Here is a 27,330-nt window from a genome sequence, read left to right on the forward strand (position 1 = left end):
GGTCAGAAGTCTCATCTAAATTCATTTTCCATCAAGGAATGAGTTGACTTAAAAAAAACACTTCATTTTCTTATCTATTTCACCCCCACTAATAATTGTTTTTTATTCTTATCCACAGAATATATATATATTATTATTTTTGTAGGAAACAGCATATCTCTTTGTGGGCACACAAAATTCTTCTCAAAATCAAATCACACATGATTGTATTTGTATTATTGTATTCACACTTTCACTTTTCGTTCTCATCTTATGTAATAATTGAAACACAAATTATTTTACTATTAAATAAAAAGAATACACTATGCACGTGTTCATTAAATCCCACCTAGAGACAAAATAGTACTGTATTCATTCCCACTGGTGGGTGAATTTTGGAAAAACGCTCTCATCTCCTATCACAAAAATTCTCAATTCTCCTATTGGGGCTTCAGCTCTCACATAAAATTTTTATTTCGACAATATGATGGATCGGGGGTGGGGGTCTGCCAGAGAAAATACAACACGATAGAAGAGTTCGCTTCGCTGCGTAAGATCCTCGAATCAAAATCAATCACTAGTATTCACAACTATCATCTGTGGTCCATTTTCGTTTTCGTGTTTTTTTTACACGCCTCTTTAAAAAAACATTAATCAAGAAGAATTTTGACTATCTTATTCTTATTTATGTCTTAATTAAGATATAACCTGTTAAAGACAACTATTTTTAAGAACCGCACTAGATAATTTGTAACAGAGTGGGAGTATAACTATATATATACTTTTGTTGATTTTGGGTTCCCAAGTTTAATTTGAGCTTTATTAGGTTTAAGCTATAATCATTCTAGAATGGTTGTTACTTAGAATAATTATTTATGGATTTTAAGACATAAGACTAAACGGTTTACTAGGTTGGACTTACTTTAAACAGATGGTTCCTAACAATAATATTACTAATTAGTAATATTATTCCACTTGAGATAGACCTACTTACGATTGCATTTGCATATTAGTATTAGTTATAAGAGTGGAAACTCAAAAACAACAACTCTTAAAATTACTATTTCTTTCTTTAACTCTAAAGGGCGTGAATATGTAGGTCAAGGAAGAAAGAATGGACATTCCGCGAGTAATTTTGATTTCTTGTTTTTTGTGAAATTGGACATCAAGATGGATCATTTATAATAGAACTAGCCTAATTTATCTCAGAAAAAATGGGCAAAATAGATATCCATAAGAAAAAAACGATAATTTCTGTTCTATATAACAGTGGCACACCCATTTGTGCACACATCGACTATCCTAATGTTACCTTTCATCAACACACATATCTAGTAACTCTAACCCCCCCCCCCCCTCCCGACACACACACACCTACCCCCAAGGCCTATAACAAGTGAAATGAGATCACCCAATATCTTGTCTCTGGAATTCGAACCCTGATATCTCAGAGGTTTTCATCCACTTCATTAACCTCCAAGTCGCACCCTTAAGTTGGGTGGCACATCATTCATCAAAACTATTGTCCAATCAATGACGAATCCCAAAAGTCATGTACTCATTATTGTCACTGAGACATTAAATATGAAGTAAAAACAGATGACCAAAGGGATGTAAATGCAGCCAAATCTCCAGAAGGGGCCACATACTACTGCCAAACAGAGATTAAAGATGAAGCAAAACAGATGAGCAGCACCAAAATGATTAGAAGCTAACATGCACTAAAAGTTTGCAATGGTGGTAACACAGGAACTACAGCATTACAGCCAATGGCGCAACGAAGTTCTGCCAAAGAAACTGTACAGTATGCATATGCTATGTTACACTACATTCATATAGCTGGCCTCGACTAGATCGGAACTAAGCTGTAATTGTTGTACTCTCCTGCTACCAAAAAGGCTCCACCTAGATGTGCATCCAAAAAAAAAAAAAAAGACATACTCGGATATACCGTCTTCAAGTTTCTCTTTTATATCTGATATCTGCCTAAAGTATCTGTTTTTGTTAGTTTTCACTGTAAAATTCCCTTTCAGTCTTCAAACAAGTAGGAAATCCTAAACCTTCCACAATGGTAGAGGAGGGAACTCATCTTCGTTCTTCAGCCTTAACGAATGCTCTGCATCCCTGAAAACCAAATTAGAACTTCAGTTAGTATCTAGTAACAAAGATCATACTACTTCACAGTCTAAAAATAGAAAAAGTAGGGAACTTTTCCTACCTTCCTTGTTTACTACAAGCAGGTTGTGAAAGTTGCACTTTTTGTGGGACACTTGGAATCAGGACCACATCACGAGAAGTGTGTGAAAGCACATCCTCAGAGAGATTACCCAGAGATCCAAATTCAATTCTACATGATGAATTCGAGAAAGCATTGGCATGAGATTCTTCGCGGAGGCCATCAGATTGGCTAGAAGAGGCTAACTTCTCACGACCTTCAACAGAAGATTTTACAGCTGAAATCTCCTCTGAATGATTTGCATCAGAAAATGCAACACACTCGTGACTATGGGTGCCACTATGCAAATGAAACTGACCATGACTTCCTAATGCCTTACTCTTAGTCCGTCCTTTACGTCTCTCCTGGTGATACTCCTGAAAGGAGATACAAAAACCGCCTCAAGCTTTACAAAAAGGGAGATACTTATCTAAACAAACTAAGATACCAAAATATGGGAAATAAACTGGCCAGATTGTAAGAGAAAACTACCGTATTCAGAAAGTAGATGCCAGTTCCTTGTGCCATTTCTTTCTTGTCAGAACCTAAAGTAGCATCAGATGATAGAGCATTGCCAGAAGGTTGAGCAGCTGGTTTCACCACAAGCATACCATTCCCATTTGTTTGCCAAAATGAGTTCTTTCTAAGTGGTATTGATTGTCGGACAGTATCCCAAAAGTTTTTGTTTTGAGATGGAGAAGGTGATGAAGGACTATTAAGTACTGGTGCTGAAAGATAACACCCATAGCAACACTGGCCATAAAGCAAACTCCGTATATGGCTGTCATAGTCCCCACTTAAGTCCACCAAAGGATTTATAGCTTCAATATCTCCAGCTGTGCTTGCCAAGTCCCTTTCCCCTATATCGAGAGTTACACTTTCTAAAACACTGGTCCTTGGACTTGAGATTTCTGAACCACCAGACCAGAAGTCCTCACTATAATCAGTACCTGCTTGGTAAATGCTGCTGCTCTCCTGAGGGCACTTTGGGGTTTCCACCCCCAAACAAGAATCAGATAGGTCACTTTGGCACAACTCAGGTTCACAGTTCCCATTTTCAACAGATGATTTATTGAAATAGAACGGAGGAGCATAGTAATGCTTCCAAGAAAGAGAACTCATGGAATTTCCATTAGAACTACACTCATATGAGCCATTTGAAACACCGAGATTTAGAGGTACAGAAGCTAAAGGATCATTTGCATATCCGTATTGACAGAATCCTGACACTAGTGCATCATCTGAAAAGGAGCCATTTTCTGACACCATCTCTGAAGAAGCTCCATTCATCAAACTACTCAACAACTCATTTGATATTGATGTATATGCCTTTTTCAGGCAATCATTCTCAAAATCACCGTCTGATGATTTCAGAAGCATTCTAGCATTGGCATAAAATTCAGCAGGAGATAATGAAGAACATGTATCTTCATCACCAAAAATTAGGCTGGAATATTGCAATTCAGCCACATGATTGAGTCTATGCCTCTCAATAGTGTTTGCAAAGAACTTCTTGATCTCATCAGCAACTTTGTCATCTGGTGACAAAAGAATATCGCCAAGCTTGCGGGCCCCATACTTAAAAGCTCTTTGTATTCGATAGAGATTACCTGAAGGGAATCAAAACATAATTTATGCGTGAGACAGAGCAACATAGACCACCTAAATACTCAAAGCACCACAATCATGCTATTTCCTGGAAATAACATGACAAGCACATTCTAAGTTTCCAAAACTTCTCTTCTACAGGCATACTAACTCTCAAATAACTTATATACTCCTGGGCAGGCAATCGTTAAACATATTGCTCATTATCTAACTAGTGGTGGTAACAAGGCAAGGCTTATGTACTTCTGGCAGCTACAAAAAAAAAAAAGAGAATGCAAAGATGAAAAGGAAGACTTGGATAAGCAGACAAAACAAACTTGGTAATGATCTCAATTGTCGCCAAAACAGCAGAACCAGTTCATAAGGATCTGCCATTCTTCATAGTTTCTGACTACCCAGAGTACCAGAAAAGGATAAAAAGAAAAACAAAGAAACAAAGGGGGACGGGTTTCCTATATAACAAACTTGTAAACCACAAAATATAAGTTATTCAAGTTGTACCTTTGCTGACACTACGTCCAAGGTTATTATTTTCCTTCAAGGGGTCAATGATGTTTAGATACTTCTGTTGAAATGGTCGTGTGTCCGACTCAAGACCCCTGGATGGAACTGAGAACATTTCCGCACTGTTCCTTAAAAACTCCTCACTTAGCAACAGCTCGTTGCTTATATAATCTGGCATCTCAACTGCAGACAGATAAACGGTGACTGTGAGAAAAAAACAGAATAAAGAAAAACAGAATCTTCACTCAACTAACCCATATACCACCCAAAAGCCAAAAAGAGGAGAAACATCAATCTCTTTGTAAGCTTATGCATAAGAGTGAGAAAAAATCCTAGAAGGCTGTAGACATCTGAAGGAGATCACCAACTACATCAATGAATTATGAAAGGAAGAGCATTGCTTACCAAATAACTCAGGAAGGGAGGATTTGCATACTGGACCATTCAAACTGATACAATAGTTGTCCCAATCAAATTTGCTGTAGTAATCCAAAAATCTATAGAGAACCTAAAAGCAAGCAAAAAAAGGAATATTAAATACACTTATACTTGCATACCAAGCTCAATGCACAAAGTAAAAAGGCACAAACAAGTAATTACCGCTAGAGGACCATTTAGCGATGAATGGAACAGTTGGAATATAAATAAGACCAGTGTTTCCAAAGCATATGTAGAAATCAGACCATGATGTGCACCAAGAACACGACTTTCATAATAGCACCAAGCCTTTATCAAAATAATGCTACGTTTGAATAGATGATTTTTACCAACAAGGCGATCTACCTGCGGTCATGAAACAGAGAAGACAAGAATAAAATTAGCTGTTCATTTCCTCATTTAACATGAAACAGAAGAATAAAATCAATTGATCAGAGGGGGAGATATTTAAAAGGACAATAATCTGAAATAGATAATAAACAACTAAACTCTATCAGACATTTGTTTAAAAAGCAAAATGTAGCTCATTTTAAGCACAAATCGCATAAAAAAAAGTTGGTCCAAATACTGCAGAATGGAGAGATATATGATGATGTCAACACTCAGCTATATATATTATTAAATGAGTAGAAGTTTACAACCACCTGGTAATTAGAGAGGGAATTGGGCTGGTAAGAAATAACAAGAACCAATTAACCAAAAGATCCCACTCTATCCAACCACATACTGCTGTAGTTAAATCAATACCTATAAGGCCATAACTAAAAGAGGTGCATTCTCTGTTTTAGAGATCCCATTAAACCCTTTTTCAGTTCCTGTTGTTTCTGCTTAACCAATACATGCAAAACATCTTGTATATAAGAGTCTTTGAAACAAAATTAAAGCACGGAGGCTCTATCACATTAACACAGTCATTGACCCACATCCGAGCACCTATAGGAACAAGATTATTTGAATGTTGACAGTTAGCTGGTAACTTACCTGCTCAAGGAAACAGAGTGTGCTAAGTCCTCCTAACTGATTAAAGGAAATATCTATCACAGTATTTCGTACAATACATTTCACGAGCTTAACCTGCCATGAGAAATTCAAAACTTTTCAAACTTTAACAGATAATAAATAATCAATTAAGCATAAATCTATTGAATGACTATGGATAGCCGAACTAAATAGATAGTAGTACACCTCTATCAAACAACATTCAATTACGATAACGTTCATCAAGCTACTAAAAGTGCAAGCTCCCCCCACCCCCACCCCCACCCCCCCACGCGCACCACACCAAAAAAAAAAAAGAAATGGCATGCTAATAGCTCCACTATGCTTAAACTCAAGTATCCATCTTCCATAGGTGGCAGGATATCGAGATAAAAACTATTTGTAGCTGAAAGAACTGTGAAATACTTCATCCAACTCAGTTTGTTTTACAGACTTTGAAGGTTTGAGTATACTTCTGTCATTAGAGTTAGGAAAGAACCTCAGCATCAATAAATTGGGGATCCTTGACTTCATACTCAGTATTTTCCTTTAGCTCTTCTTCCTGCAGAACAGCGAGAACATCACGGGCTAATGTTTCTTCAATAACAGGACTGCCAAAAACAGTCAAATCAATGTCACCATCAGGAAGGTAGGTCTTCAGTGGCACTGATCCATATGAGAAAACCTGTATGACAAACAAGTATAATCAGCAAAACTCAATTAAGATAATAGATAGCAAGATATACCTTAAAACAGTTAGAAAACATAAAACAGAAGTGACATACTTCAAGCACAATATGTGATGATAAACTTAGGTTTCAAGTTCAAGCACACCAGACTATGCAATATTGAAGCTGATGCCAACTAAGGAAGCAGAATGTAATTTGAAGCAGGGGTGATCCAGGATTTAAACACTATGGGTTCGAGTTCGGAATTCCAACAAATAACATTTGATTTACTGGATAAGAAATCAATAATCTGTCCTTATTTAGTGGGATTTTAGCACATATATAATGTCCAATCCAAAGCTACTTGGTTTGGAATTCTACTATGCAATGTATGCTAGATCCGCCCCAGATTCAGAGGGAGAAAAAAACATTCAACTATTCTGTGGACAAGTAAAGTTAGAGAAGATTTGAACATTTCAAATGTATAGAGTTGCTCAAGTTAGTCGGCTGGAACAAAGGGGTTCATTTTTTACTAAGTTATGCATTACGTTAAAACTGTAGTAGAATTAAAAGATGAATCACACACTTCGGTCTTAATCTGATATGTTTAATTAACAACTAAATTAGTTTCCTGATCTTGAATTGACTCAGAGGTGTATAAAGAACACTTAAAGAGACAAGAAACTACTTGACACGCAATGAAAACTATGGAAGTAAGTGTTGTCAGCCTCATCAATAAGGAACCAGCTTACACTTTTACTAGCAGAAATAAATTAGTGAAATATCACTCCTGAAGTAGTGCGGCAAACATTACAATGAAATATCCTGGTTTACCCAAAAATAGATGAATGAGGAAGAAGTGAATCTGCCAGAAGCGAATCTTCAGCTTAACACTACAATCTGCAGTAGAACTTTAATTTTTTTAAAATTGGCCACCAACGGGGTGGCCTAGTCATGCAGTTGAAGAGCTAAAGAGACAACCTTCAGAACCAAGGTCCTAATCTCATCAAAGTGAAACTTATATTAATTGAATTCTTCCCATCTTCCTAAACATTGATGACTCAGTACATGTGCTGGTGTGAAGCAGCAAGGACTAGGCGGATTAGTCAAGGTGTTTGTAAGTAAGCACAAACAGCATTTTGTTATTACAAAAAAGAAAATCTCTTCCAATCCTGCTTTAATTACACGTCATTTGAGTCGAGGGTCTACCCAAAACAACACTCGACAGACCTCACTTGTGGGATTGCAATAGGTATGTTGTAGTTGTAAAAAAGAAACGCCGGTAATAATGTAGTAAAACGGTTGCAGTAAATAGCGATTTTGTTCTCTTCCAACTACAAAAAACAAAAATCTCTTCCAATCCTGCTTTAATTACACGTCATTTGAGTCAAGAGTCTACCCAAAACAACACTCAACAGACCTCACTTGTGGGATTACAATAGGTATGTTGTAGTTGTAAAAAAGAAACGCCGCAAATAATGTAGTGTAACGGTCGCAGTAAATAGCGATTTTGTTCTCTTCCAACAACACCCCCCCCCCTTCTTTCTTACCATCTTAGATTAGTAAAGTATCCGTTGAGATAGATCGTAAATAATTAAGTTTACCCTTATCTGTTCAGCAGATATGAAAAAACCATCCAAGAAAATAATGTAGTACAACGGTTGCAGTAAAAAGCAATTTTGTTCTTTTCGAACTACAAAAAAGAAAAATCTCTTCCAATCCTGCTTTAATTACACGTCATTTGAGTCAAGGGTCTACCCGAAACAACACTCAACAGACCTCACTTGTGGGATTACAATAGGTATGTTGTAGTTGTAAAAAAGAAACGCCGCTAATAATGTAGTGTAACGGTCGCAGTAAATAGCGATTTTGTTCTCTTTCGACAACCATCCCCCCCCCCCTTTCTTTCATACCATCTTAGATTAGTAAAGTATCCGTTGAGATAGATCGTAAACGATTAAGTTTACCCTTATCTGTTCAGCAGATTTGAAAAACCCATCCAAGAAAAGGTAACACACTGTTTTGTAACCCCCAACAAGTTGACCAATCCCCCAACCCCCAACACCATCCAAAAAAAAAAAAAGCATACCAAGAGAACATCTGATGAGTTATCAATTGAAAGCTAAAATAACATTTCGATTGAATTGGAACAGCAAATAGACATGCAAATTCAGGAATCAACAGCTAAAATCTCAATTATGCAATCAATTAATCAAATCAAATTAAATTCAGGAAAAAATGACCTCGCATCCAAGAGTACATCTGATGAGTCTCTGCACATAATCAACAACATCTTTCCTCTTCTCTTCAGTATCAAGAGTCGGATGAACACAATTCACAACCTCTTGTACAGCTTCTTCAGCAACAGCCCAACTATCCTCCGTAACTGCCGATGGATCAGGACCCAACATCTCCACCCATCGAGGCTCCATTTCAACCCGGTTTACGACTCCACAAGAACCCATAGCCCCCCTTCCTTTTCAACCAAAAAAAAAATTAAAAAAAAATCCTGATTAATACCCAAGAAAATTGTAGGGTTTTAGAGGCCATTGACAACATGGAATGTTCTAGACAAAGTAAACAAATGGGTAAATGGGGGAAAATGAAGAAAAAATATTGCTATATATAGTATTTATGTCATGTATATTTTTTTTGGATATCGGTAATCTGATTATCGTCTTTAATGTCAAGAAGAAAAAGGGAACAAAAAATTCCGGAGAAGGAGACAATTCTCAATTGCCCCCACCTCCCCCATAACCCTACCACCCCTACCCCTCTCTGTTCTTGTTTTCTTCCTCAAAATCCAAAAAACTTTCTTCTGCTTTTCTTCACATCCGTTTCTACCTGCAATTACGTGCAATTCTTGTATACATATATATATGTTTTGGGTTTTTTTTTTTCTTCGAGATTACTCTGTTTTCTGTCGGACGCCGGTGAACTCTACGGCGGAACACGGTGGCGCAATGTTCAAATGCCGTTATTCATAACTTATCCAATTTTTGCTTTACGACTTTATATATCCCGATCAAACTTTATTATATATACTAAAATTTATGTGACTTTTCACTTTTCGAGGTTCGAATTAATTAAACGTTAAATGTTAGTCAAATTAATTTTCGCAAAGTAAAAACAAGTCATGGTATTAGTAATAATACGTAATACAAACTTACCTTCGATTAATAACCATTGATTGAAAACATCATATTTGTTTGTCTTGTGAGAAAATTTAAGACTATTTGGAAAGAATTTTTAGAGCAAATAATTAGATGTTAACTAGTATAGCGATATTTGATTGTTTTTTTTCATGATTTTATGCAAATATGGGATGTTTATATATCAATTACTTTTTTTTCCTAAATTGAAATTTTTAATTATTATATTCAAGTCAAACGAAATTCATAAAAAAATTATTATTTTTTGTGTCAAATAATATTGATAACATAAATTTAAAAATACTTTATATATGAAGACTTTAATTTATAGATTTGACTCTACTGTACCCCCACTTTAAACAAATTCCCTTTTATGGAAAAATCCTAAAATAAAAAGAAAGAGAATCTGGAACTCTTCTTCCTCGATTTATTCCTATGAATAATTAGTTAGGAGAATATTATTTTTCCTTTATTGGACAGGATAAATAAAAAAATAAATGTTTTAGCATTTATAATTTTACTTTAAGTAGGCGTTTGAATATAGATTTGACCGATACTTGAAAAAATTAAAAGTACTTTTAAAGTTGAAAAATAATTTTCAACGATTGAAATTGTATTTGAACATGCATTTCATTTTTAAAAAAACACGTCTCCAATTGATCAAATTTGAAAAAAAAAGTCAAAACGAAAAGTCCATTCCAATATATAACCAAACATTGCTTTAAAAATATCTTTTATTAAAAAAAAAAACATTTTCAAAATCTTATATTATACGTCCGTAGAAAATATATATAAAAAAAAAACTTCTATTATTTTTATATTTTATTTTCTATAATTTTAATTTATATAATATTGATATAGATGAGTTTAAATTGAATAGTATTATACATACAAATTTATATAGTTGATTTTAACGTGTTAGGGGGATCGAGCCATAATTGCTATCGTTGTTATCGCAGTGTTTCAACATTTGTGAAATCGAGATGAGTCAAAATTATTTAATTTCATTGTTGAAATTAATTTTTTTTCTTCTTCTAATACGACTAGACAAACATGAATTTCAAAATTCAGATTTTTGGTCTGGACCATCTTGGTATTTAGACTTAGAACTTTAATCATTTTTCACATGCATCTCATTTTAGCATTAATTAATATATTCGTGTACTATGATTTAATTAACAATTTGAGAGAGAATAAAATGGCTTTCATTTGTCACATGCATCTCATTTTAACATTAATATAATATCCTCGTACTATGATTAAGCAATTGAGAAAGAATAAAATACCATAAAAAAGACCCGTAAGGATTGGTACATAGATAGTACTTAATAAAGAAAGTCACACATCAATTTCTTATATCTAACGTTTTCTCGATCTAATTTGTCACATTGAATTTGCCTAGTACAAAAATTATTGCACATGAGTGAATTTATCTGATGCATGCACACCCAAAAAATAAAAATGGTGAATGTCCACGATAATTCCAAAATAATCCACCAAAATAAAATAATTAATTAATTATCATTTAGGTAATGAAAAAAACAAATGATTTATCACCTAAATGTGTAACATAGCAAGTAAAAAGATCAACCATGTGTAACATATCAAGTGCCACCATGTGAATACCAACTTGCTATATTTACATAATTTATACAGTAAACGTTAAAAAAATATTAATTTTATTAAAAACATGAGTTTTGAGTCATTTTTGTCATTTACTCATTGATAGTGTAAAATGTATATTTACATCACTTATACGATAAACGTTAAAAAAAATTTAATTTTATTAAAAACATGAATTTTGAGTCAATTTTGTCGTTTACTTATCAATAGTGTAAAAAGTATATTTACATAATTTCTACGGTAAAAGCTAAAAAAAATATTAATTTTATTAAAAATATGAGTTTCGAGTCAATTTTGTTGTTTACTTATCGATAGTGTAAAAAGTATATTTACATCATTTATACGGTAAACATTAAAAAAAATATTAATTTTACTAGAAACATGAGTTTTGAGTCAATTTTATCGTTTACTTATCGATAGTGTAAAAAGTATATTTACATCATTTATAAAGTAAACGTTAAAAATATTATTAATCCACATTTAACATTCACAAAAGAATTTGCAATATTATTTTGTGCAAAGCTTATTGTTCACATCTTCTCTTAAATAAGCAATACTATTTACTATAACATATATTTTCTGAACTAGTAATCACGTGCAACGCACGTGTCGAAAAATTAGTTTTATTAAAAACATGAGTTTTGAGTCAATTTTGTCGTTTACTTTCGATAGTGTAAAAAGTATATTTACATCATTTATACAATAAACGTTAAAAAAATATTAATTTTATTAAAAACATGAGTTTTGAGTCAATTTTGTCGTTTACTTATCAATAGTTTAAAAAGTATATTTACATCATTTATACAGTAAACGTTAAAAAATTATTAATTTTATTAAAAACATAAGTTTTTAGTCAATTTTGTCGTTTACTTATCGATAGTGTAAAAAGTATATTTACATCATTTATACAGTAAACGTTAAAAAAATTATTAATTTTATTAAAAACATGAGTTTTGAGTCAATTTTGTCGTTTACTTATCGGTAGTGTAAAAAGTATATTTACATCATTTATACAGTAAACGTTAAAAAAATTATTAATTTTACTAAAAACATGAGTTTTAAGTCAATTTATCTTTTATTCATCGATAGTGTAAAAAGTATATTTACATAATCTATACGGTAAACATTAAAAAATTGATTAATTTTACTAAAAACATGAGTTTTGAGTCAATTTTGTCGTTTACTTATCGATAGTGTAAAAAGTATATTTACATCATTTATACCAGAAAAGTTAAAAAAATTATTAATCCACATTTAACATTCACAAAAGAATCTGCAATATTATTTTATGCAAAGCTTATTGTTCACATCTTCGCTTAAATAAGCAATACTATTTACTATAACATATATATTTTGAATTGGTAATCACGTGCAAAGCACGTGTCGAAAAACTAGTTTTATTAAAAACATGAGTTTTGAGTCAATTTTGTCGATTACTTATCGATAGTGTAAAAAGTATATTTACATCATTTATACAGTAAACGTTAAAAAAATATTAATTTTACTAAAAACATGAGTTTTGAGTCAATTTTGTCGTTTACTTATCGATAGTGTAAAAAGTATATTTACATCATTTATACAGTAAACGTTAAAAAAATTATTAATTTTATTAAAAACATAAGTTTTTAGCCAATTTTGTCGTTTAGTTATCGATAGTGTAAAAAGTATATTTACATCATTTATACAGTAAACGTTAAAAAAAATTATTAATTTTATTAAAAACATAAGTTTTTAGCCAATTTTGTCGTTTAGTTATCGATAGTGTAAAAAGTATATTTACATCATTTATACAGTAAACGTTAAAAAAATTATTAATTTTATTAAAAACATGAGTTTTGAGTCAATTTTGTCGTTTACTTATCGGTAGTGTAAAATGTATATTTACATCATTTATACAGTAAACGCTAAAAAAATTATTAATTTTACTAAAAACATGAGTTTTAAGTCAATTTATCTTTTATTCATCGATAGTGTAAAAAGTACATATACATAATTTATACGGTAAACGTTAAATTTTTTTATTGAATGTTATTAAAAGTCACGCGACAAAAAAGCTTATTTTTTTTCACATATACAGTTAGATAGAGATATCATTCCTACATGTTTAAGGAAAAGCCAAACTTATACAGAGTATCATATTCGTCGTTTTTCATAATTCTGTTACACAGTGGGTCACACACAAGTTTTAAAGATTATATGTCATCTTTACAGATGCTCATGAGTCGGTTTGAGTCGATTATTGATTAAATAACATAATTTTACTCGATGTAACAAGCCACTTGTCACAAAAATATATCCATGCTTCTAATAAAAATATATCCATAAAATATTTTAAAATGACCTGATAATGTAAAAAAAAATCGTATTTTATAAGTTTAAATAGCATAGACCACAAATTTATTGGGTCACGATTTAAGCGTGTATACTTTCTAGGACATACGGTATACAAAATAATTCTGTTTGTTTGGATAATGTCTTTTTACGTAATACAACAAAGTGACAAATCCTTTTTAAGTATGAAAAGGATAAGTAAAGGAATCTTGAAAAATTGCAAGGGGGACCATATAATAAGTTGTTTAATAGTAACTCTTTTCTTGGATCAACTTACATTCATCTCGATTAATTTTATGAAATATATGTTACCTTCTACCAACTAGGACATTTTGAATATTTTTATTCGATTAAAATTTAAAATCTCATGATTCTCGACTACTTTATTGATTTCATATTGCATACTTCAAATTACTTGGATTGAAACGTAATTGTAACATTTGGCAAAATACGAAAGGCTTGTCAATTATCATAGTGCATAATTAAAGATGAAATAATTCTTAAGTTGCATTAGCCAATTATTATTTTTCATTATTATTAGAGAAATGGTCTAAAACCTCTCTAACCTATACCCGAAATTCCAACTACACATTGTAGAGTTAGAGTTCTTCATTATACATTGAACTATTTTTTAATGGAATAAATAGCACCCTAAAACTGAACACCCACATTCATAACTTGCAGTGATGGACATGCACAACCAGCTGTCAATGATTTATTTTTTTATATTCTTAGTTCCTTCTTTATCTTTATTCTATTTTTTTTCTTTTTTCTTTTAAAGCTTGTAAACGATATATATACACAAATTGATCCATCAAATTTTAGATTGCTATAATACTTGCCTCAAAATCATTCAGTTGTTTTCTTGGCTTTATTAATTTCTGAAAATTTGAAAAAAAAATTTATTGTTCTCCATCGTGTTCATCGGATTTGTGCGAATCTGTGAGTGTGATTAAGTTTGGTGTATGAAATCTACACATTACTTGTTAATTGATTTCGAATTTGGTGTGAAGATTTGAGCCAAAAACTAGAAAACCCTATTGACGTACAAAGCTGTCAAATTCAAAAAAGAAATGTGGGTTTCTGGGTTTAAAGCTAAATCTGAAAATCTCATTTGCAATTACTAATTTGTAGAGACTAAATTGAATCCTTTATGAGAATTCCATTGTTGAGTTCTTGAGTTTGAAAACATCTAAATCAATTGATTTGAACTAAAAAAATTGACGAATGAAAGGCGAAATACAAATCTATGGACAACCATTGTTAAAGAGCTTCGAAGCTCAAGTATGAATTTTTGAATTTGTCGGCGAATTCATCTTTTCTAGTGATTATTTCCTCGTCATTGCCGACTTGTTCGATGAGTTTCTCTAACAAATATAAAATTTATCATCCATCAAAAATGGAGTTGGAACTGTTGATTCGTCTTCTCCAAATGAAAGGGAAAGTAATATCCTCCATTAAAACGGTGTCATTTTGCTTATAAAAATAAATAAATAAGATATAATACTATTTAAGCTTCTCACTCTCTCAAAGAGAGTGAATGCACTCTCTGTGCCAACTCAACATTTAAGGAGTCATTTATTTCATTTTTAAATAGTCCAAGGGGTGATAGGACACTCATGAAATTGGAGTGTGTAGTTGAGATTTCGGGTATAAGTTGGAGAGATTTTAGACCATTTTCTCTTATTATTAAGCCATAAAGAAGGACGAAGCAATTTCATCCTCTTTCCCTACTTTAATTTTCTCATTGGAGACTCATTTTTAATCAAGTTTGATTGTTTGATCAATAAATTTGATATTCCAACGTCGATCAATATAAAACTAAACACTAATTTATACGTCAATACTTTCTGAAAACAGAATGGAGTTGATTTCTCGATCACTCATGACCCAACTAGTAAAAGTAGTTATTATATCAGAATATCATTTTCTCTGTTGAAGAAAATTAGATTCAACAAGAAAAGTGATTTTCTGAAATAATAAGTATTAGTTGAGTAACTATCCGAGAAATCAACTTAAAAAGAACAGCCGAGAAACCACTTCCACAAACCATAACCTTCTATTTTTAACAAGTATTCTGTAACTTTTTATAGGCATTAATAAGAAAAAAGAATGTCTTTCCAACAATCTCGACTACTTTATTGATTTCATATTGCATACTTCAAATTACTTGGATTGAAACGTAATTGTAACATTTGGCAAAATACGACAGGCTTGTCAATTATCATAGTGCATAATCAATGATGAAATGATTATTAAGTTGCATTAGACAATTATTTTTTTCATTATTATTAAGCCATAAAGAAGGAACAAGCAACTTCATCCTCTTTCCCTACTTTAATTATCTCATTGGAGACTCATTTTTAATCAAGTTTATTGCTTGATCAGTAAATTTGATATTCCAACGTCGATCAATGTAAAACTAAACACTAATTTATATGTTAATTCTTTCTGAAAAAATAATGGAGTTGATTTCTTGATCACTCAACTAGTAATAGTAGTTATTATCTCAAAATATCATTTTCTGTTGAAGAAAATTAGAATCAACAAGAAAAGTGAATTTCTGAAATAATAAGTATTAGTTGAGTGACTATCCGAGAAATCAACCTAAAAAGAACGGCTGAGAAACCACTTCCACAACTCATAACCTTCTATTTTTAACAAGCATTCTGTAACTTTTTATAAGCATTAATAAGAAAAAAGAATGTCCAACTTTTGTATCACAATCAGTGTAGTGCTATCACCATGAGTTAATCTAAACTAAAAAGGGACAGCCTGGTGCACTAACTCCCGCTACACGCTATTAGGAGTTAATTTCACTACAACTTCCTAATAGGACAACTTGCTATTAAGGTAACGGTCTGAAAGGATACTCATTCCTTCTTACCTCGAGCAATATCAACAAGATATCTATTCAAATGCTGGCCAAAAATCTTGGTAGAGAATGACTCAGCAACGTGTTGATGAGCATCTTGCCCCATTTTTTCAGACATGTGAGGATCCTGAATAAAATTAGACATTGCTGAAGCAAACTCTCGTGGGCTAGGGTCACAGAGGAAGCCTGTCACGCCATGCTTTACTGTCTCCACTGGACCCCCACTATTGCAGGCAATAACAGGTTTATAGGCTGCCATTGCTTCCAAAGGAACAATGCCAAAATGCTCATCCTACTCTTCCAAAAAAGGAAAGAAAATGTCATCCTACTTTCAAGGTGAAAAAAATATGGGAAAAGACGGAGATGCTCCTTCTAACAGCATACTCCAAGGTAAGACAACATTCCTCCAACAAGTCACTCTCAAGAACAAATGTTTCTTTTCCTCATTGAAGAGATATTAGAATCAGACATACCTTTGGTGTATAAAGAACACATAGGCAATGGCCAAGGAGTGCATTTCTCTCAGCAGTAGAGCAAGATGTGATGAATCTGACCCGCTGAGAAACACCTTCCCTTTCTGCCAACTTTTTCAGTTCTTCTAGATACTCGACATTCTCTCTAAGGCGATTATCAAAGCCTCCTGAAATAAAAGCAGGAAGAACTCTATTAGCATGCAATAAGATTTCTTTTGAGTATATATTCAGCCACTGATGGTAGACAACAGGTATCTAGGACTCGTTTATTGAAGCATACTTCAAATCCATCTATTCAAGGTATTAAGGGCACATAAAAATAAAAAAAGAGGGCTTATCATCAAAGGGAGACAAGCACCCAAAAAAGTCCTATAGCTAACTTGATCAATAACTAGTTGCATCTGATTTTTATATAGTTTCAGGGCACTAAATATCCTTATCATGTACATGAGATCAGACAGGTTCATATATCTTATTGGCTCTCGATAAACTCCGCAAAACCTCTAACAGAATATCAGAAACTTTTGCACTACAAATCAACCATACAAGATGAATACCAACAGCAAATAAAAGAGATGACGTAAGCAAAACAGAGAACAAGAAAAAGTTGATGGATAATGCAGCATACATTGAACTTGAAGAATTGAAGAAACTTGCCTGCAACAGTCAAGGAAACATCATTCATGTTAACTCCTTGATGATCATGGACTTCATGGGCGTGAACCATGGCAAAGGCAGATATTGCCAATTCTATGTTCTTTTTTCTTTCAAATCGATTGATGGATAGAAAGTTCAGCCTAAAAGAAATGAACAACTAAAGTTATCACTGTATTGCTCCAATTTTATCAGATGCCCCTCCAAGGGACAAAGGAATAACTGAAATGATACTATCATCTGATATATTAGTTGTGTTTCTTTGAGCTCTATGGAGTAACCTTCTCTCCACCTCCCTACTATCCCTCCCCCCTCCTTCTTTTTTAAGAGCACATGGAAGGGCAGGATGCATTTGAAAATTAAAGAAACAAATATTGAAATTTGTTGTGTTATTGCAATCAGACCTCGAACTAGAAGGTACCAAGAGATGGAAAGGTGTCTCTTACTTGATGGCATCAGGTTTCTCAAACTGATCAACATTGACCGCTGGGTACAAAACAGCTGGTTTAATCCCACGTGCATCTAGGTTCTTGAAGGTTGATGCAAAAGTAGATGCTGTAAACCTGCTGTTAACCAGAATCAAATCTGCCATTCCTATAGTTTAACCAAGCAATCAAAGAAGAAGCAGATGTTTGAACAGATATGAAAAAACAAGTAAAACGTCGATAACAGATGAACAAACACCACGGACAGAAGGCAAAATGTCAACAAAAACCTGTTGTTATTTCTTCTATGAAGTCAATAGGTTTCCGATATATCCTCCTAAGAATAGTTGTACGTTGCGCCAGCAAAAGATCTGGAAAATGGCAATAGAATACAACCTGCATGAGGTATAAACTTCATATATATCTCAATGATCATTACATAGCAGTTGATTTCATCAAATCCATCAAAATACCTTAGCAGACTTCTTTAACTTCAATATTGGAATGACAACAGAGACTTGATCTGCTAGAATTATATCAAATGAAGGCCACATAAACAACAAGCAGAGAGCAACAAACATGCACCGCAAGTATGCACATACTGCATGAAGCCGATAAAAGATATGTCGAGGAAGAAAAGCACCATAAACTGTAATATCAAACACACCTGTAAAGTGGTATTCACATCAGTAAGGGCACAATGGATGTTTGTTTAGCATATGACTTGAGTATAGAAAGTAAGATTTCTAACCAGACAGAGTCTCCTCAAAACATCGATTTTTATCATGATGTGAAGTAAAAATGTGAACTTTGTGCCCTAAAGAAGCAAGTTCCATAGCAGCATCAACAATTAGCCTTTCAGCTCCACCTAAACATTATAAAATATGCTTCTATTAGCCCATAGATCTCTCATTGACGCAAAAAATTATTATACCCATTTTTTTGAAATTTATGATCTTCTACAAATAACTCATTTGATCAAGGATTCAACAAATTGCAATGATAAACAGATCTATGAAAGAAAAATAAATATGTGTAGATAATAATTTACCGATTCCGAGATCAGGATGGATTATCGCGATATTCATCTTCGAGCTCCCTTGTTTCTCCATTGTTGATTATGAGAAAAAGCGGGTGTAGGGGAAAATAGATATAAAAAAACGGGTCGGGTCAAAAGCCGGAGATTGCTGAAGGGGAGGTGGCGGAGAAAGTCATCCGACTGCTTTACTTCGCCGGCGCTGGATGTACAATTACACTTTTAGTCCGTCGTAATTTTTTTAAAAAAATAATATTCTCCTTATACAATTTGAAAAATATTCTTTATTTTCTGAAAATTTATGTTTCAATAAATAATGTCATGTAAATTAAATTAAAATGAAAGGAATGCTTTTTGTTGTCGTTGGGTTGTTTTCTAATAGGGCACACATTAAACAAATGCTTAAATAAAATCGAAAGGGGTTATCTAAGTGGTAAACATCTTTCGCCTCGACTCTAAGTTATGAATTCGAGTCACTAAAGACGCAAAAGGGAGCTCCTAGAAGAGGTAAAAATACAAAAAAGAAATTTGGATATCATTTATCAAGTGAGAAATAAAAAATTACTATTGAATGTTGATACTTGAATAATTATTACTCCCTCTATCTCAAGCGACACAGTTAAAATTTCGAAATTTAAGTTCTAAATTTTAACTTATGAATTTGAACATAGAAACCTTCAGCCTTTTAAAATTTTATATATATTATAAATGGTACTATAAAATGTAGACAATTCTGCCTGCCTTAGCCTTTCTCATCCCCCCTGCTACTCCTTCAACTTACCTTATTCAATTTTATTTAGGCAATTTTATGTAATCACCTTAAATAGGGGAAAAGGTAAAGAGAAAATTTACATCATCTCAATTAAATATTGAAAGTTATTATGTAAAACTCTCATATATGGGAAGAGACAAGAACTAAAATAATTAAAGACTTGAGCAAAATGAACAAAGAAATCTAACCAATTCGAATTCAACATCTTCATTTGCTTCATATGAACATAAACTAATCCAAGAAAGAAATAATCTGAGAGCTGCTGAGGAACATAATACTCAACTAGGTAAATTTGTATAGTATATAAGTGTGTCTAACTAGTACAAGGCTCGATAACAAAAATGCTATGTTGCGACAGCTATCCTTATACTTCAAATCTACCAACTGCAATGCAAAATAGAAAGCTATATTCTTTTCAAATGTTGTAAGTTGTAACACATTGTGTGACGTATGGAAAACTTTGCAGACACATCTTCATTGCTGAAAACGTCTACCTATACTCTGATCAAACGGCTAGCCAATAGCCAACCGTTAGAAGCTTTATACGTGCTGATCCTTGCTAGAATTCCAGCTAGGGGCCTGAGCAACAACACTATCTGGTAAATTGCCAGAGCCTTTTTCAACATTTATTAGAGGATCAGTTTCACTTTCGTTTACCTTCAACCACAGAAACAACAGAGAGAATTAGTAAATCTATGTTCTAAATGGATAAAGGAAAGATGATAGTAAAACACAAGTCCCCACCAGCTTCTGGAACTGTGACTATTCGGTATAAGCACTAGAAGAGTAGTGGTTTAAAATGAAGGGAGCATAAGGTTTTGGAGTTTACTTTTCTTCCAGATCTGCCTCTCCCATGGCCCATGCCACTAACTAATTAAACCATTTTGCAAGTTTCGTTTTCTTTCCGTCTAGAGGTGCAGTGTAATGAGGTGACACACAATGAGGCAGTGAAGGGAGCACAAGGATTTAATGACAACTTTCTTCTAGATCTGCCCCTCTAACGACTTATGCCACTAACTAAACGATTTCAGAAGAAATATTGCAAATCTAGTACTAGTGTAATGAGGTGGAATGAAGGGAGGTAGTATTGGGCATATTGGACATCGTTAACAATCATCTTGCAAATCAAGATATTGCACAAGTTGGTGTATGATAATATGAAATACCTTTTTTGTCTAGCACAATGTGGAACACCAAAAAACAAAGGTGTAATACCTGAGACAGAAGGGATGCAGCCTCTATAGACTTCTGCTGGCTCTCAAGGGAACAACAATATGAATAGAGTATCATCCCAAGCATAGCAATGACGATACCCAGAATGTTTCGCCAGCTGAAGGGATCACGAAGTAGAACATACCCAAAGGCCAAAACAAGACATGTTTTTAGATGCCCAAGGACCTGATAGGTGACTGGAGAAGTCTTGCCAATTACCAAAAAAGTACTGAAGTTCACAGAGACGGATATAAGGCACGATAGAACAATAAAGGCCTGCCATCAACACGTTGAAGTTAACAAATAGTGCTAAATGCCAATATCTAGCTTAAAATTGAAAATGATTTTCTAACTTACCACCACATTTTGTGTGTAGTTGAAAGCAAATACATTCTGATTTGTCAAAAGCCAATCTAAAAATGGTCCTACTATAAACAAAGTAATTGATTGATAAGGACAAGACTGATACAGGAGCTGGGTTGAAGAAACCTTGAACTTCTTCTGGATGGTATTCGTCATCTAAGAAGATGGGTTAAGATATTCAAGCAAGAGAAGATATGATGTAATAGCTGTGAACTATAGGTCAAACATCACTTTCTAACACATACAAAACAACTTCCATAAAAATTTAAAGTCTTATTTGCCAAAAATAAGGTTGCTAAACTGGGGATTTATAAAGTAAGCAGAGCCAGTAAGGGAAAGAACTGAAAAAAATTGATTGACCATTCAGCAAAGGATACAATCTGCGCGATACAAGTGGTGACAATTGCAAACATAGATAAAACAGAACCCAGTAAATTGAGCTGCAAATCAGTTACTGTTGCAATTCCAACCCCAAAGAGAAGAACGGTAAGTGCAAGCTGGATATTCCTACTGCAAATCATAGTTGAGACAGGAATCAAATCGTTACTAAAAATGTACAACTAAAGGGTAATTTCATAAATGCTTAAGCAAAAGAGTAAATGAATGCAGAATGTTATTTAGAAAAAAGTATCAATTTATAGGGCAATAGCATCACTCCAGACCAAGAGATACATAGAGGTTACTTGGGTCAATATTGTGGAACCAAAGAAGCTCTTTTTGTGCACCAAATACTTCACTTGAGTAAAAATTTCTCTTCATGTGCACCCACCTTTCAGATAGTTCCCTCACTTACTGCTCCATTACCATTACAATTATCTGATAATCCACCAGTCACTTGCAACCTTAAAATTGCGTCTAGCTCAGCCTTAAATAAGTAGTCAACAGTTGAATTAAACAAGAAAGACTTTCCTTGAAAAAGAGTTCCATTCATGTTGACAAGGATGTTTCAGAACATTGCATAAAAATAAGACAAACTATCTAAGAGTGATAAAACCAAAAAAAGAAAATTAATAATAATAGACAATGTGGAATGGGTCTTTAAATTATCAAAGACCCAAAATAAGCAGAGATGGCTTGGCTCCAAGAATCTTAATGATCAGTAACATTTTACAGGAACATACATATATCAAAAGCACAACTTGTCAAAAAACTTGGTCTTCCACTATCTCATTTAACCGTGTTAGCAGCCAGTGAAATCATTTCACTGGCTCAACCTTTAACTATGGATGATGGCTGACCCTAATCTAGTATAGAAACGATTGTATATGGGAATAATGCTATACCTCTGACATTCAACTTTAGATAAGGACAAGACATAGGGTTCAGACTCTTAATTGTTCCAAGAAATTACTTCTGGTTTGACGGTTCGAGCAAACCACACGTTAACGAAAAGCTTCTCCAATGTAATGCTCCAAGCTTAATAAAATGAGAACAGATTCCTGTGTTTGATACGCTGGGAAGAGAAAGTTCTCAAAAATAGATGTTAAGTTAATGTAGAGTGATCCTCTATCTACCTAGTGTAACATAACTGATTTTTTAAGAACTTTCTGTGGAAATAATAAAGTCATCGTTTTGCTGGTATCCTGTGGAATTAGTCGAGATGTGCGAAAGCTGGCCTGGACACCACAGTCATCACAAAAAAAAAGTCATTTTGAGAAAGTCAAGGTTGAGGACTTTTACCTGAATTTTTTCCTGTAGAAAAGAGTCTCCAAAAGAACTGTACAGGGGATGATTGCTAATTTTGTCATCTAAAATGCAAAACAATGAAGAAAATCAGAAAAAAAAAACTGCATTTAAGATTCTAAAATTAGTCAGAAACTAAAAGGCTTGCTTTGTAGAGACAACTTAGAATTGAGTTTGTGATGAATGTTAGAGACCAATAGGGAACAAGAGAATCTCATCACATTAAGTAAAGTAGTTTATAACCACAAAAGGGAAAGAGTTTGCTGCCCTCCCCAATAAATGAAAATAGAAAAGAACCTTACAATTCAGCTAGCTATGTATGTTGATAATTAATTTCATAATGATCATTAAGCATTTCATAATAAGATTTTTGTAGCACATCGTGATGTGAATAATTCAGGTTACAGTGGAACAAGTTGCAATTTCAAGTTTAGATCTTATAAAACCTAACTACTCCAAACAAGTAATCACCAGAAAACTAATTTATGAGGAAAAGCTATCCCAGTGGATACATTGCTATACCTTGAAATATAAGTCCAGAAAAAAGGGGACAAGGAATGAGAATAAAGATAAAGGAGGGGGAAAAGAAGATCTTATCCAGATAAATCGCTATTTAAGGCAGCCAGGATCCCAGGTAAAAAACATTTAAACCAGATAGTCATTAACAGCAAAAAGGAAAAAGAACAAACCTGATAAAATCCAACAGAATTAAACCCCAGGCTTAGATTAAGAAGTCCAATAGAGGACCCATTCAGTATTCCAAACCCCATAACGGCTTTTGGATCAAAAGGCTTGTGCTCAAAAAATCTCATCCATCTTGCCACATGGAGAGAACAAAATGTAACTAAAAGATGCCAGCTTGTCAAAGTCGTAGCTGAGTGAAAATTTAAGAAGTTAGAAACTCAAAGCAGAATGATATAAGAATTGAAAATTTTCTTTTATGAGGTTTTGCAGGTACCAAAATAGAAGTGTCAACAAATCAACAATCCCCTGATCCAAATTGGATCATCCTTTTCCCAACTCCCTATTTCCTTATCAATTTTTTTATAAAAAAAAAGGTGTCAACTGACAACCAACTATATTTTAGATGTGAATGCGCAATATCTAGAAGTATCTTCCATTTCCATTATGTTCTAATTTTTGTTTAACTATATGCAAACACTTGCACATGATTTTGTGTTCTCTCCTCCTTCTTTTTTGGTACATTTGATTCTGTGTTCTCTCCTACTACTGCTCGTATGCCATAAGCCAAATTCACCAACTGTCAAATTGAGCTGTTTTACATTAAAGGAATAGAGGAAATAATTGCATAATGACTAAAGAAGAGCACAAACAGAGAAATAACTAAGCCAAATATTTGAGCTTGTTCTGGTCCCTACTAATTACATTGTCGAACCCATTTTTCAACAGAGAATATTGACGTTTACTGAATCGCATTCACCCAAACAACAACTATCTATGCCTCAATCCCAAGCTAGTTGGGTCGGCACATTCATCCCAATAGAAGAAACGAGACAATCTTAGAAAACTTTCCTGCACAAGCTCTTCGTGAATCTCATAGAACCATGTTAAAGCAATCTATGAATCAATCAACTATCCTTCAATCCTCTATGTTGATTATCCTCTATTTCGATGTATCAGCTAATTCATCTTTTAAGGTAAATTAAATACTACCAATTATAAAGCAGGTACCTAATTTCATGAAGCATGTAAGCAATTCACTTGTAATATTAGCCATTACACTAATGAACCCGAACAAAGAAAAACAACAAAACACCATCCATTATTTGCATTACGGAAAAAAGTTATCAAAACTCACCAAATGTAAAACCTAATGTGCTAATAAGCGCCTTATTGCAAATTACAATGGACACAGAAGACACCACCGACAAAGACAGTGCTCCAATGGTCCCCAGCTGAAACCTCTGGCTTTCTGTCATTTTCGCTCCTTCTCCAATTCCAACTTCAAAATCTACACATCAATATAAAATTTCACACATAAACCTAAATACAAAATCATCTCACAATTTGACAACCGAGTTTTTTTTTTACCTTATCTCAATCGTGCGTCCATGAATCATACAAAACCAGCTCAGCTGAAAACAAAACGTTCAAATATATTTAAAAACGAGATTTATTCAACATAAATATATACAGATCCAAACACGAACAACAAATTTTAAAAAAATGCAGAGTAATTTTTAAAAAAAATTAAGAATATGTTAATATATTAAGAAGATTACCGAAATGCAAAATTATAGATCTGATACTTTATATAAAATTGGATCATTTTGTCAATCTTCATACGATTATACGAACAAGTAAAAAGGAGAGAGAAAAATGGAGGAAGAAGAAGAACCTGTAAAGCTTCGGATCACGAAAATGGACAAAGGCGCTAAGTGTTCGATAGAAGTTGAAGCATTATTATTATTAGAATTAGAAAGAGAGCGGAGAAAATTGCACCACTAACATTTATACTTTTTTGTAATTTAATAGTTAAATTGGTGACTTCTTAACTGAATTCCTGCTAGCTTTTCGCCTGCGGGTCATGTGACTGTGTCTATGAGAGGGGTATATGTATTAATGAAATATTTGGGGAAATTGATGGGTTGCGACATGAATTGCATCTAATTTTGATAATTATTCTCTATCTTTTGTCGTAAAATTATTTGTAAGTTTTATTATTAGTTATGATAAGACAAAAATTTTAAATTTATTTTTTTAGATTTTTTAACTAAATTTCGATTAATTTTTTTTCCTACGGATCATGTGACTGTGTTTGTATCTGTGAAAAAAGTATATACAGGAAATATTTGGAGAAATCAATGGGTTTCAACATGAGTGTTGCACTCAGATGATAACCATCATCGACCTCTTATCTTAAGATTGTGATTCGAGTCACGTAAATAAATTTATAAATTTATTATATGTTATGCGATTAATCTCAATAATACGTAAAATTTCAAATTTGTTTTAATTCAAGTTAATATATATTATAAAATGAAAGAAAATATTGGAAGAAGATTTAATAGGTTTATAAGGAACATTGAAGTCTAACGTTCACCATAACGATTAAAATGGGTTTCAAATTTGTCTTTATGTCTTTTCTCTATTAATAATAGTTGAATAAATATTGTTATAATTTAACAATGCTTGGAAATAAAGACTTATTTCATATTAGTGATTGAATGTAGACATTTCTCTGACATTAATTAAAATATCTAGAAAATGAATCCAAACATATTACTACATTCATTGTTTCTCTTACATTAATTAAAATATCTAGAAAATGAATCCAAACATATTATTAGAGTACTACATTCATTGCTTCTAATATGTAAATGCATTCCAATCAAAATATTGATGAAATTAGAATTTCTAGAATACGAGTGCACCTTAAAAAATACAAATTATTAGTACTAGTTAAAATTGATTTCTAGTTTTTAAGGTAAATAACTCTAAACACAATAAAGTGCATTATGTAACTTTCTTATAATATGAGTGTTTGATTGTAATATTATGTCAATTTTAGAAATTATATACCTACAATATCTAATTTTATAAAGAAATTATGAATTTACATTCCGTACCTATAAATTCATTTGCAAATATTCTCACAAGTATTAAATTTGTTTACATTTGGATGGTTGTTACTTATTGTTCATATATCGTATTGTATCGTGCAATATTATTTTAATGAATACAATATTTGATTGATTTTATCATTCTCATTTCAATTGTCACACATTCATAGTTTGAATGATAAATATATAAGAAAAGTAAGAAACATATAGAGCTACTATGAAAATGTAAGGTAAATGATCAAACAATAATTATCAATAATAATAAATAAAGACAAAATGAGAAGAAAATATTCACATCAAATCAATTGTTATATAAAACGAGTATTTTCATTGTTATCTAATAATAAATATAAACGATATCATACAATATAATTTAAATAACAATCAAAACAAACATTATACTTAAACTAATAATACAATAGAACGGTAACAACCATCTAAACAAGGTGTTAAAAAAATCTTTAAAAGAATGAGAAGATCTAAATGTTCTTTTATTCTTCTATTACTTTACTGTTCCTATACAGAAAATCAAATATATTTAATACTATAATTTTTAATTTAGGAACTAAGTGTAAAGTAATTTTTTTTATTTGGCACAAATTACGAAACAGCATAGTCAGGACTTAACCCTTCTATTTGAAAATTGATTCAAACGAAGGATTTATATAATCGGAGCATCGCCGGAGTATTTTGTTCGGAGCTTTTATGCAACCGGCGAAGAAATCGAGGATCACCTGACCTAACCCGACCGGACAAA

The 27,330-nt window shown here is 32.8% G+C and overlaps 3 protein-coding genes across 4 annotated transcripts; all 3 read right to left on the minus strand.

Moving 5' to 3' along the window:
- Nucleotides 1-1,703: 1,703 nt before the first annotated feature.
- LOC125808028 (uncharacterized) lies at nucleotides 1,704-9,400 on the minus strand. Its single transcript, XM_049487804.1, has 9 exons — nucleotides 8,634-9,400; nucleotides 6,222-6,407; nucleotides 5,726-5,818; nucleotides 4,907-5,089; nucleotides 4,712-4,814; nucleotides 4,304-4,489; nucleotides 2,684-3,804; nucleotides 2,198-2,568; nucleotides 1,704-2,103 (listed from the first exon to the last, which is right to left on the minus strand). The coding sequence occupies exons 1-9, from the start codon at nucleotides 8,853-8,855 to the stop codon at nucleotides 2,034-2,036; spliced, it is 2,535 nt and encodes an 844-aa protein (XP_049343761.1). The 5' UTR covers nucleotides 8,856-9,400; the 3' UTR covers nucleotides 1,704-2,033.
- Nucleotides 9,401-16,163: 6,763 nt separating this feature from the next.
- LOC125807893 (uncharacterized) lies at nucleotides 16,164-19,192 on the minus strand. The gene is made up of 8 exons (XM_049487642.1): nucleotides 18,975-19,192; nucleotides 18,675-18,791; nucleotides 18,397-18,590; nucleotides 18,214-18,319; nucleotides 17,945-18,092; nucleotides 17,502-17,641; nucleotides 16,845-17,011; nucleotides 16,164-16,663 (listed from the first exon to the last, which is right to left on the minus strand). Exons 1-8 carry the CDS (start codon nucleotides 19,033-19,035, stop codon nucleotides 16,370-16,372), a joined length of 1,227 nt encoding a protein of 408 aa, XP_049343599.1. The 5' UTR covers nucleotides 19,036-19,192; the 3' UTR covers nucleotides 16,164-16,369.
- A 709-nt stretch (nucleotides 19,193-19,901) lies between these two features.
- LOC125807865 (UDP-xylose transporter 3-like) lies at nucleotides 19,902-25,430 on the minus strand. 2 transcript variants are annotated; one of them, XM_049487603.1, is made up of 9 exons: nucleotides 25,349-25,430; nucleotides 25,042-25,085; nucleotides 24,809-24,961; nucleotides 23,679-23,863; nucleotides 22,987-23,054; nucleotides 21,684-21,816; nucleotides 21,301-21,462; nucleotides 20,947-21,219; nucleotides 19,902-20,388 (listed from the first exon to the last, which is right to left on the minus strand). In XM_049487603.1, exons 3-9 carry the CDS (start codon nucleotides 24,927-24,929, stop codon nucleotides 20,272-20,274), a joined length of 1,059 nt encoding a protein of 352 aa, XP_049343560.1. In that variant the 5' UTR covers nucleotides 24,930-24,961; nucleotides 25,042-25,085; nucleotides 25,349-25,430; the 3' UTR covers nucleotides 19,902-20,271. The 2 variants fall into 2 exon arrangements, with proteins under 2 accessions (XP_049343560.1, XP_049343559.1); XM_049487602.1 differs by lacking the exon at nucleotides 25,349-25,430 and adding an exon at nucleotides 25,233-25,282.
- Nucleotides 25,431-27,330: the final 1,900 nt, after the last annotated feature.

The sequence above is a fragment of the Solanum verrucosum genome, unplaced genomic scaffold (genome assembly GCF_900185275.1).
Source record: "Solanum verrucosum unplaced genomic scaffold, falcon-dt-bn FXZP01000183.1, whole genome shotgun sequence".
In the NCBI taxonomy this organism is placed as follows: Eukaryota; Viridiplantae; Streptophyta; class Magnoliopsida; order Solanales; family Solanaceae; genus Solanum; species Solanum verrucosum.